This window comes from Pygocentrus nattereri, chromosome 26, assembly GCF_015220715.1.
Source record: "Pygocentrus nattereri isolate fPygNat1 chromosome 26, fPygNat1.pri, whole genome shotgun sequence".
Lineage (NCBI taxonomy): Eukaryota > Metazoa > Chordata > Actinopteri > Characiformes > Serrasalmidae > Pygocentrus > Pygocentrus nattereri.
The window spans coordinates 8333704-8346695 of NC_051236.1; the positions used below are offsets into that span (position 1 = coordinate 8333704).

The following is a 12992-nucleotide window of genomic DNA, read 5'->3' on the forward strand; positions in this document are numbered from 1 at the left end:
CGTGGACTATTGTCATGCGCCACAATATGATTTTCCGAGCATACAACGGATACTGTTAGTGCTTAAAGAACCCTGGACTGTATGCTTTACTACACTGTTTGTCTGGTTTAATTGGATTTAGTGCAGCACAGTGAGTGAAATCCATCCATCCATCCATCCATTTTCTAAGCCGCTTCTCCGTCAGGGTCGCGGGGGGGTGCTGGAGCCTATCCCAGCAGTCTTCGGGCGGAAGGCAGGATACACCCTGGATGGGTTGCCAGTCCATCGCAGGGCAGACAGACAGTCCAATTGGCCTGACTGCATGTCTTTGGACTGTGGGAGGAAACCGGAGAACCCGGAGGAAACCCACGCAGACACAGGGAGAACATGCAAACTCCACACAGAGAGGACCCTGGTCACCCGGCCGGGGAATCGAATGCAGGCCCTCCTTGCTGTGAGGCGACAGCGCTACCCACCACACCACCGTGCCGCCCACAGTGAGTGAAATATAGTAAAATAAAAATTTTATTTATCCTTTTTATAGTATTTTTTTTAATGCGGCCCTTCTGGTCCATTTGTGTTTGTTCCAATTTATCAAAGAGAAAAAAATCTGGAAAAAATTTTTATATTTTAATATTGTGTGTCATGGAAATGTCTCTGTGTATCATGATGTTTTTGTCCACCCCTAGAGTGACTGCAGGCCGACATCAAATTCCGAGTTTGAGTTAATCTAGCAAACTGAAAAGGCTGAGCCAAACTTTATTTTGAGACCGTTTTTGGCTCCATCTGTGAAGCAAAAGGCTAATACTTGTGCTTATTTTGGCAGTATTAAAGCACATTTGGTACGGTGTTCAGGGCTTCTTCGCTTTACTTTGTCTTTATTTTGCAGACCTGTTGATACGAGAGGAAGCGTGTTTTCGCAAATAACATCATAGCTGTGAGGTGCAAGCTGAAGAAAAGCAATATAGATTATCCACTTTGTGTGTATTTGAAGTTATTTATCCTCTAAAAAATTACCAGCTTGTGGTAATTATTTCATTTTTATTGCATCAACCACTGCAGCCTTGTTTTCCGCGACTGGACAAAATTAATGCTGAATATGAACATTTCATACTTCTGTGTTGAGAACTGTGGCGCAAAATCCACAAAGCATATCATATTATCAAGTCTCTTGTGAAGACCAGTTTCCAGTTCCCAGATTAGGCCTAGGCTCCCCATCATTCATCCACTTTTTGTTGTGGTGGGCCAAGAATACATAATATATTTGTAATAAAGTAGGCAGTTTCAAATCAGGTATTTTCAATTTATTTCATGACATTGCGCTACACGTTGTTACTAAAATACTTCAAAAATAGAATTTTAAATATAGTTCTCTTATTGGGTGAGGTGGAAGAGCTTTCTAGTGGGCCAAATTATAGGAAATCATCCTCAAAGCCAACTTTGGCCCACAAGCCACACTTTGGTCAGTCCTGCTTTAGGCTCTATACAGTGTCATAAAGCCTGCATATCTAACGTCCTCTGTCCCACATGGCCTTTTCCATGCCCTTCAAACCCCCCACCTCCCACCCAGCAGGCAACTTTGATCTTACATACTTATAATTCTCATCTGGTTGGTTCGCACTTCACTGCTGAGTTATCAGCGTTTGTGATTGTGCACAGACATAGCATCCTGTTCTAGCATGTTCACACCATGTGTGGATGGGTGGAACCACCATCTCCAGCGCTTTCAGAGATCCCACTGTATCCGGTGTGGGCCCCTGCCCGATGGCTCCAAGCCAGCCCCACCCCTGTCTTTTATGCCGGGGCCAGGCAGCTGGGTTCAGTGGAATGTACCTTCAAGTGCTGGCCCAGCTCTGATAATGCTTCTATTGCCATGACTATAAAGCAGGAGCCACTGGAGGACCCTCCCAGCGGTTGTGTTTCATAGCAAGGGAGGAAATACAACAAAGAACTTAACCTCTGGCCTTTCCACCTTTACCACACACACATTCCACAGACTGGACAGAGACCGCAAATACATCTTTCGTTGTGGAAGACAACCAGCCTAAAGAATTAGCATGGGGGAGAAAATATTGATCCATGGAATCCATTTAAATTCCTGAAACAATGCGCTACACAGATTTGACTATAAATGTTATATAACAGTCGTGTGGCATTTTACTAAAGTGCTCACTTAACACCTCAATGTCTAAACGTACTGTTCAGTTATTAGTACTACGAGCTATTAACTACTTTTATGGCTATTTATGCTCATAACGTACTTATTATACATACTTGCGTATTCATACTTATTTTATATATATATATATATATATATATATATATATATGTATGTATGTATAGTATATACATATACTGTGTATAGATAGTATATATATTTATACTATCATTAACTATTTTTAGGACTATTTATATTCATAATGTACGTAATATAAATACTTATATATTTGTGCTATCATTAACTACTATTAGGGCTATTTATACTTATTATATTGTTGCTGTCTGAAGAAAACCTTGCATCTCCAGAATGAATTTACAGGAAAAGGAAAAAAAATGTAAATCAATGTAAGCTGACCCCCCTTCCAAATGAATGACGCCAGTTTGTTCGCTTGCCAGGTAAACCGTTTTATTCAAGTATGCCAACTTCCATAACTTACTATACATCAAATGATTACTAGTGCAGGTCTGGGCTCAAATACAACAGACAGCAGCAGACTTGATATAACAGAATAATTATATACAATACAATGATTAAAAACATGCCACACTTGGTCAACAGATGACCCTTGCAAGATGGACTTACAGCCCCTGCAATGCTGTTTCCTCTCACTCACACACTCTTGACAGAGCACACTCAATCTTATCTGTACATCACAGAAGGCAGAAAAACGCAGGACTACTGTCTATCAGTACACCAAAGTGTGAAACTATACTCCAGTTCACCCTGGTTTTCAAATGCCACGTCACAGCACTGAAGATGCCTATAGGAAAAGCCTGCTAAAGTGCAGTAAGTCTTCCCAACCACACGGGGGTGATGTGGCTCATCCGCTAAGACGGACACATATGGTCATCGTGAAGTTTGGAGCAGCTGAGGCCCATCAAGGAAGGTAGGATGGTAACAGAGAGGTGACGGGTTTGATTGGTGCAACGTCTTCTAGCCTCAGAAGGTCTGTCTTCATACTTCACAAAGGACGACTGGGAAGTCAACATGAATTCTTGGATGATCCAGTTTCACGATTCCCTGGAAACAAGAAATCTGCTTATTACTCCTGGAAATAAAAAAAAAACTAAATGAAACTAATTTCATTTAGTGTGTTAAAACCTTTTCACACAGCAAGCCACACTTGCACGACCCACATTCATTTTCAGTAGAGGTGGGTAGCCAGGCAAAGGGCAGCGTGGAAGGTGGTGAAACAAGTGACCTAAATTCTGACATACACCTACAGGTTTTCAACTTCTATGGATTGTGCCAACATTAGACAAAGAAATTACAGTTTTGTAGAGGGAAAATAAAGTAGGGTCTCATCCTTAAGTTGGTTTGTGCTGCTTTCAATACTTATTTTCATTCGTTTCGTGATTCCTATTTTTATGTTTAAAATAACACAATCCAAGCTAAATGAACGGTAGCTGTCATAACATTGCAGTCACCACGATGATAGTGTGTATGTGGTGTTTCACCATGAAATTTCCCCTTTGTGGAACTAATAAGGGTCACTTTAACTATTTTCTAAATGAAAATAAGCACACGTCTGAGAGAAAGAACACACTTCTGCACAATTTAATGCACAATTACTGTGTATTTAATATATACTTACTGTAATATGTTAAGCTTAACAAATAAAAGGTGCACTAAAATGTGCAAAAAATGCTGTTTGTTCCATGTAGAAGATGTGTACTTATTTTCACTTAAAAATCAACAAAAGATGTCATTTGACCAAACGTCTGCATACAGCTGTAGATTAGACCCACTACAGCCTGCCTACAGACATAAGATTTGGCAAAAAAAAAACAAAAAACAACTATGAATACTTAGTGAGAGATGACTGTAGGCATTTTTGACTTCAGTTAAATACATTCATAAAAGCACAAATCAAGGCAGTCATTTTGCCTAATGTCACTTTGTTTTTAGGGTACAGTAAGAGAAAGAAAGACACCCTTCACTTGTTCCTCTATACAGCATATGCAACTCTACAAGACCATAAAATGAATGTAATAACTGATAAGCTCTGGTGATGATCTCACACTGCTTTTCCAGCATCTCTCTGAAAAGCATATCTTACATTTCAGAAGTTAACAGTAACAGATTCAAATTTGCATAGTGGAAACACTCAGAGTGAAGCCCATTTCACACTAGATGTGATGTGGTGTTATTAGTAGGCCAGACCCACTCTGCGACACTTATTTCACACCAGATGTGACACATACGCATCACAGTGTTTTTTGTTTCCACTCCATTTCCACATAATACAAATGTCTGTATTGTCACTTTATTACACATATAAACTTTATATGATATAAAGAGAATAACAACAAAAACCTAACTTGCCACAATGACTTCTGCTACTTTCTCACCATGTGATGTACAGCTATACAAAGAGGCAGCGATGCATGTGGGTTCACAGCTTTAACCTAAATTGTATATTATAGCAAAAACACAAGGGTTTAGCCCCAACAGAAATAATCCTGAATGGTATGGTCCTGAATCTATTAAGCAATTCCTAATCTCTAACGAAGTTCCATGCCACCTGAGGTATGAGGTTCTTTTGGATCCTCTTCAGCTTGGCCTTCTTTCGTCCATTTTTGGTCACCACTGTCTCCTCGTAGAACTCGTGAGCCAGATCTCCATCCTCATCGTAGTACAAGGAACTGCAAGAACACAACAGTTTCTGAATTCTCATGTTGTCTTTACAATCCAAACTTGTCTAAACAAAAGTCTACCTCAGTGTTCCTTTACATGTGTGATTATACAAAACTGTGGATGCACAATGACATGGAGATCAAATCGATATCATGAGATAACTGCTTTAAGAAGAGACATATGTTTAAATTTGACTGATATTTTGAATATTTGATGATGTGTTTGTTGTACTCTGGCAGAGCAGAGGGTTTGGGTGACGATGGGCTGCTGTGCAAAAATATCTGCATTTTATGAATTTGACTGCATTTGTATTTGTGACCTGTTACAAATAAACACTGTTTCTCTCTAATGTTAATCTAAGTAAATGTAGTGCCAATTCCTATGTTATATAAATATTTATGTATCGATATAGGCAGATTTGTATGAAAAATATTGGATATTGACATCTCCAAATTTCTACACCTGTGCATCTCTAGTACAAATTCATAAGTTTATGCTCATCATGTTCAAATTATATTTCCACACCTTGTACCTAACATTTGCCTATTACTTATCAATATCACATTAAAACACAGATCCAAGACTTACTTTGTAGTAAATAATCCTTAATTAGTCTTAAGTAAATGTGAGAACTACTGTGTGATTTCTACTGTGACCCACTAGAAATAAACACTCTATTTCTCTGTAATGCCAATCCAGGTCAATGCAATCCCAAATGTTTATGTATTGGTATAGGCAGACATGTATGAAAAATTTCAGACATTACCATCATATTCAAATTACATTCATAGACCATGCACCTAATATTTGCCAAGTAGTTGTTATAGGTAGCATGTTAAAAAAAACAGATCTTACTAATTAGTCATAATCATCCTTAAGCAAATGTGAGATCTACTGTGTAATTTCTAAAGGTACGTAATGTCAACATATGTTATAAAAACAGTCATCTAGTCAAAGTAATACTTGCCTTCTCCTTGTAAAGACAAAAGGGGTTGCGTTTTTGGAGCCACGGAGTCGGGCCAAAGACTGCTCATTGGCCTCACCAGGAGAGTCTCCACTGGCCCCTGAGCCAGAGAAAGGCCAGACTCCTTTTGCTTTGGATCCGCTGCCACCCATTTTCAGTGAAAGGGCATTATTCAATGGGATGGACAGGTACACACCAGGAGACTTCTGTAGCTCAGGCCTGAATGAAATAAAGTCCACACAGTAGTTTAGCTACACACCAAAACCATATTGCCCTAGTGGATGCAGTTTGGTGCTTGTGGTGTGGCTTCAAAGCACCACTGTGGTTCTTCTAGCTCTCTTTAGTTAGTGCCAGAGACCACAACAGCAGGTTCTTATTACAACCCCAACAGACGTTTCTGTACGGCTAACGATACAGGCATCAGTATATAAGAATACTCGATGAAGTGTTACAAAGCACAAACCAGTATTTCTGCATGATCTTCCCAATCTTATCTTGGCAAGGTTACATGCTTTCTGTGCACGGACGCATCTTAGGTATGCTCCTATAAAACATTCAGAAGCGACTAATGAGCTGAAGCAGGTTAGTTACAGTAAAGAAAACATGATACAGTTGTCTTCTATTATATTAGGTCAATTAATGAACACACTGTGTGAAACAACAGAATCAAACTTTTTCAGTTACAATAACATAGCTGTGAAATACTGGTTTTACTAGAAATCTATCTTTCTAGTCCATCAGAATCTCTAAGGTAGCTCTACACCAAACCAACCTGGGAAATATAGAGGTTTGGCTTCAGCAGCACATCACAGGCAGAAAGAGTAAACTGAAGAGCACACGCGTAAACACAGCTGCCCCTGACCTTTATTTGCTGACAAAACACAAGCTCTTTAAACACCCATGGCCCATAACCCTGAAGCTTTGCAGAGCAGTAGTGCTGATCCAGGATCTGTCCCTGTTAGTATGGTCAAATAAGAGAGAAATCTGATCCTAGATCAGCACCAACAGAGCAGCAGCCCCGACTAACGTTTCTAATCATTTTGTCTGGCTGGTCAAAATAAGTCAAAACGTTTATGGTGATGCTGTACAGCAAAGGCTATAAGCTACATTAACTAATCCATATCAGGTACCTTATTGTGATGACATGGAAAATACACACTTTCAAAGACGTTTCTTCAAGGGTTCTTGAATAAAGGCAATGGCTCTATTTAGGCCCAGGAGTTCTACACAGAACCATTTCATGCTTAAATAAAGAAAGTGCTGGACATGGTCCCATGCAGAACCTTTTTGATACTAGATCTAAAGCACCAAAAAGGGTGGTTCTATTGTTACAATCCTGACATCACAACAACAGAAGAACCCTTGTTGACACTACACAGAACCATTTTCAATAAGGACCATATACACGTTCTCCATCAATATGAAGAACTATTTCACCTTGCAAAGGACCATTCAGGCAGGAAATGGTTCTATGTAGAACGTACGGTTCTAGACAGAAGCAGACTTTAGTAAAGAACCTTCTTTTAAAGCGTGTAGTAAAGAGTCAGCCCTTCTTCTCGCTAACCTAACGCTGACTGCATGCCATGCATTACACGAGTGAACCCACGGTAAGCTGAAGTCAGCTTACCGTTCGAGTTGTCCCGTTCCACCTTAAACGCTGCCGCATTAGCCGCTGCAACGGTTCCATTTAAGGTGGAACGGGAAAATCCGAACAAGAAGCTGGCGAATTGGACCTCGCTGAACCGAGACTGTGTCTACAACAACACACGCCGCTAATCTTAACTCAAACCAAATCACTCCAGGTGTCTGGACGCTGTTTCAGGAGGAAGAGAACAGCTAACTGAGTGCGATAACAGACGCCGGGCAGCTGAAAAGGCGGCTGGCGTTTCGCTACAGCGCAGCTTTCCAGCATAAACAACACAGCGCAGCTCGTTACCGACTAGTTAGGAATGAGGAGTTTGCCAGTGTTGTACAGCATGGTTGCTGCGGACATGCTACTCTCACGCCTCAACATACTCAAAATAATCCCCAGCGAGGTACGTACTGTACTTATAAACGACATTGTTGCGTTTCGGCCAGTTGTCGTGTTTACACCGCCGTCCCGTTCCGCGAAAGCCCCCTCTGCAACGCCATATTAGCTCCTGCGTTCTTCCTGTACGGGACACGCCCACTCCCGAATACAGAGACGTGATTGGAGCTCGAAAGGCTGTCGGTGAGCTGTGATTGGACGTTTCGTTTCTCAAGCGGGTTTAGCAGCTGTCATCACCCGGTGGATGTTCCTCAGAGCCGGGGGGGTTTTAAAGGGCTCCACCCGCGGAAAGCTGGTAATGCGGCTATATATGCGCAGAAATCAGTGTCATTTCAAAAATGTGTGTACATGCATGTTAGGTAAATATCTATAAGTATCAAATATTTGACATTATATATATACCATATTTCCAAAAGTATTCACTCACCCATCCAGATCATTGAATTCAGGCATACCTATCACTTCCATGGCCACAGGTGTATGAAGCCGAGCCCCTAGGCCTGCAGAATGATTCTACAGACATTAGTGAAAGAATGGGTCGCTCTCAGGAGCTCAGTGAATTCCATCGTGGTACCGAGATCGGACGCCACGTGTGCAGCAATTCCAGTCGTGAAATTTCCTCACTGCTAAATATTCCACAGTCAACTGTCAATGGTATTATAACAAAGTGAATGGGAACAACAGCAACTGAGCCACGAAGTGGTCGGCCACGTAAAATGACAGAGCGGGGTCAGCGGATGCTGAGCCCCATAGTGCGCAGAGGTCACCAACTTTCTGCAGAGTCAATCATTACAGACCTCCAAACTTCATGAGGCCTCCAGATCAGCTCAAGAACAGCGTAGAGAGCTTCATGGAATGGGTTTCCATGGCTGAGCAGCTGCATCCAAGCCTTACATCACCAAACGCAATGCAAAGCGTTGAATGCAGTGGTGTAAAGCACCGCCACTGGACTCTATAGCAGCGGAGACGTGTTCTCTGGAGTGAAGAATCAGCTTCTCCATCTGGCAATCTGATGGACGAGTCTGGGTTTGCCAGGAGACGGTACTTGTCTGACTGCATTGTGTCAAGTGTAAAGTTTGGTGGAGGGGTTTATTATTATGGTGTGGGGTTGTTTTTCAGGAGTTGGGCTCAGCCCCTTAATTCCAGTGAAAGGAACTCTTAAAGCTTCAGTACCAAGGGATTTTGGACAATTTCATTCTCCCAACTTTGTGGGAACAGTTTGGGGACGGCCCCTTCCTGTTCCAACATGACTGAGCACCAGTGCACAAAGCAGGTCCATAAAGACGTGGATGAGCCAGTTTGGTGTGGAAGCACTTGAGTGGCCTGCACAGAGTCCTGACCTCAGCCCGATAGAACACCTTTGGGATGAATTAGAGCGGAGACTGTGAGCCAGGCCTTCTTGTCCAGCATCAGTGTCTCACGTCACAATGTGCTTCTGGAAGAACGGTCAAAAATTCCCATAAACACACTCCTAACCCTTGTGGAAAGCCTTCCTAGAAGAGTTGAAGCTGTTATAGCTGCAAGAATGGGATGTCTGTTATAGCTTAAGAATGGGATGTCACTCAATTTCGCATGTGTGTGAAGGCACGCAGGCATTTTATATATTTCTGTATTTGTATTTTTTTGTCTCTATACTTCCACTTTCAACTAAGATTCAGATCCAGAGCAGAGTCCCAGCGTTGGGTTAAGTACAGTTTTGCTGCACTTTCTCCACCAGCTGATGAATTAAGTGTCCAGAGTTTACCAGTTAGATGTTTTACTTCCATCCACCACAAGAGGGCGCAAGAGTGTTTAACAGGCTCGCTCAACCAGCCCCAGTGGGTTCACTGTGCACACATTAAGCTTTGTTGAGTTGTTGTAATGGCTGGTGATGAGCCTCCTTATTTACACATTTTGGATATCGAGTTTGCTTTCAAGAAAATCCACCCATAAAAGTTTCAGTAGTTTGTATGAGCTTTCTCAAAGGCCAACACTTTCCCTGATTAATATCACAGGCTTGAATTAAAGTACTGATGATTCACTGTGAGACAGCAGTACAGAAGTCTACTTGAATGTCTCACACGCCCTGTGGTCAGGCTGTAACAGAAAACGAGAGTGGGCTCTCTCCTCAGACCTGTTGCCGGACCAGACACTGGACAACATTTAAATCAGTTTATTTAGACTTTCTTAGAAATATTTAAGTTTGTAAGAGGCTGGTTTGAATGAGGGCGATGGCTTCAGGGACGAGTGTGCGATAAATCAAACAAAACTATTAATGATTACAAGAACTAACCTAAAAATAAAGAAACAAACATACATGTGACCGCCATAACTGCCTACATTAAAACAGGACAAAGGATAACCAAAACAAACTGGCATTCGTCCCTCTAGTGTCCCCAAGCACACAAAGTCTAATACAGTGGTCACAGATTGAACAGCGCATGTGAAGGGAAGCAGACTGGAGTGAAGAGTGCCAGGCTCATAGATATACATACTGAGACCTGTGCCCACTCAAAAAAATGCAGGGATTGATTTTTCTCCTACTAACTTTATGTTTTAATAGGTTAATGGACATTTCTGATGACATGGTTTCTGTTTCACAACCTCAAGCAACTGCAGTGACTCTATAATGCTGTAATATAGTTTTGTCTTCTAGGAAAGTTTCATATTCATAAAGCCAGAATTGTTTTGATAGAGTCCCTTTACATGTCGATAGACAACATGTCAAGGCCTTTGAACAGCAAAGCTGCCAAAACTCACAACATACTGAACTATCGGCAATACATTCTGCACACCTACTGGCCATTTGCCATCGTACATGACCAAAATGTGCAATGTACATAATGTGATTTATCAAACGTCTTCCAGTGATTGGATCAGCCTTCAGGGGCCAAGAGTTCTTACTGGACGGGGAAAATCTGCTTTTGCTACAGCAGTGAGCTGGAACTCAGTACAGGAAACTCTGAAACGTCCTTCACTGGTTTTACATGAGAATTTAACTCATCACTCATCCACTCAGCCTGCCAGCATTTTACTTGATTCTAGTTAACTTTTCATATTTGTTGTGCTTTAATTCATGTGTGCCATTGACTATTTTATCATGTCAACTTTTACTTATTAGTTACTGTTTAGTTAAAGTAGTTTTGCATTTTCCATTCGTTTATTTATCATCAACATTCATTATTTTATCCCCACTCGATTTGTCCAGTGGTGAATGAAGTACACAAATCATGTGCTTGAGTTAAAGTAGAGATACCCAAGGTAAAATTACTTCAGTAAAAGTAGAAGTTCCTCCCTTTAGACCTCCACTTGAGTAAAAGTACAAAGTAAAAGTATTTGCCTTCAAATGTACTTAAGTATCAAAAGTCAAAGCACTAAAAGATTCATTAAGATTCTAATGCCCTGTTATCATTCTTATAACACGACTTACTTCACAAACTCATTTTAGGTGAACATACTCTATAGTGTAGTGTCATACTATACTCTATACACTATAGTGTCTCTCTTGGTAAACCAGTCTTTTAATAGAATGTCATTAATTAGTGACGCTGACGTCTATTAAAATGATCATAAGCACAAAACACTGAAGGTAAACAGTTTCCGTCAGGGAGAACCGAGTGGCTCTGAAATCACTTTTTACAAACATGCAATAACGTTTTTAAGATTTATTTGTAGCTTAGTTCCAAGTTTAAGTTGAATAAAAACTGGCTTTAAACTCAGGATCACAGATGAGCTCCTTTACTATGTTGATCTGTAGGCGTCTGTTCATAAACATAAACCAGCCCAAACTAATTTACTATAAAATGAAATGGTGTTTGTAGAAATTCAGAAAAAAGCCGCGTCAGTCTCGACTGCATATGTGGACATATTTCTATATTATGCTCTATTTACACAAAGTTAGGTTAGTTCATCATTTATGTTGAACAGACTCTCCCAAAGTTTTACGCTGCTGCAGGTCAAAACCAGCTCTAAACAAAGTGACCGCTGGGCCCTGATTGGGGCTCTGGCTTTGCACTTCTTTTGTTTTGACGTTTCGGTGTTATATACTGTCACGATTGGCCCCTCCCAGTCCTGTCCATGTGCGTTTGTTTTGGTTTTCTAGTCCTGCTCCTTCGTTTCGTGACTCCACCCCTGATTGTCTCCACCTGTGTTTGCACCTGTCCCTTGTTTCCCTTATGTATTTACGTCCTGTGTTTGTTTGATTCTGGTTTATGTCATGTCTGGTCCCCAATCTGTCCGTGTTGGCTTATTGACCCTGGACTGTCTCGACCCTGATTTTGGATTTGCCCTTAATAAATCTCGCTTATCTCTGCATATGCGTCCGCCTCCTCGCTCCCCGTTACACACACACAGAAACCTAAAGGAACGACAGATTTCTCAAAATGTAGTGAAGTAAAAAGTAAGATATTTCACTCTGAAATGTAGTGGAGTGAAAGTAAAAAGTCGCCCAAGATGGAAAAACTTCAGTACAGATACACAAAAAAAAACTACTTAAGTACAGTAACTAATTACATTTCCTTAGCTACTGTCCACCTCTGGATTTGTCACTTTAATTTTGCAACTTTATTTTTTTTTCTTGAAATATAACTATTATGACTTTTTTTTAAAGTTACTGTTAACGTTTGATGTTTTTACTGTATCCTTTTTTTTCAATCCTTCCTACATTGTAAATGAAGGTCACCCTCAATGTACTGCGTGTTCAAATAAAGGCTGGCTGACTGACTGACAAACAGTCATGTTGAGTAGAATGTGAAATGCAGAACTAGATCCTAGATAAACTCTTATTCTCATTTTCTAGTCCTACGTGCTCAGTAGAGCTACAAACGATTTATTAACCTTTCTCTTCTACCATTCCAGACACCTGTAGGGTTCCTTGGGTAGCAGATGGCCATGGTTTTGTCCAGGAGGCGCAGAGGAGAGACAGGCACGAACAATACCTGCTCCAGGTAGGGTGCACTCCAACAGCCTTATTATATATATATATTAGAAGCGTGCATCAGTAGAACGTTTTTCTTACTATTTAAGGTGAGGGCAGTCGTGGGCTGGAGGTTAGGGAACCAGCCTTGTGACTGGAAGGTCTCCGATTCGAACCCCTGAGCCGACAGTATGTGACTGAGGTGTATTTGATAAGAATTTAGAACCATTTGTCACTGTGGAATTAGACCTCTGCATTTAACCCATCC

General features: G+C 41.0%; 1 protein-coding gene across 1 annotated transcript; it reads right to left on the reverse strand.

Moving 5' to 3' along the window:
* Positions 1-2583: 2583 nt before the first annotated feature.
* On the reverse strand, positions 2584-7987 carry tusc2a (tumor suppressor 2, mitochondrial calcium regulator a). The gene is made up of 4 exons (XM_017708405.2): positions 7846-7987; positions 5805-6020; positions 4725-4845; positions 2584-3220 (listed from the first exon to the last, which is right to left on the reverse strand). The coding sequence occupies exons 2-4, from the start codon at positions 5951-5953 to the stop codon at positions 3155-3157; spliced, it is 336 nt and encodes a 111-aa protein (XP_017563894.1). The 5' UTR covers positions 5954-6020; positions 7846-7987; the 3' UTR covers positions 2584-3154.
* Positions 7988-12992: the final 5005 nt, after the last annotated feature.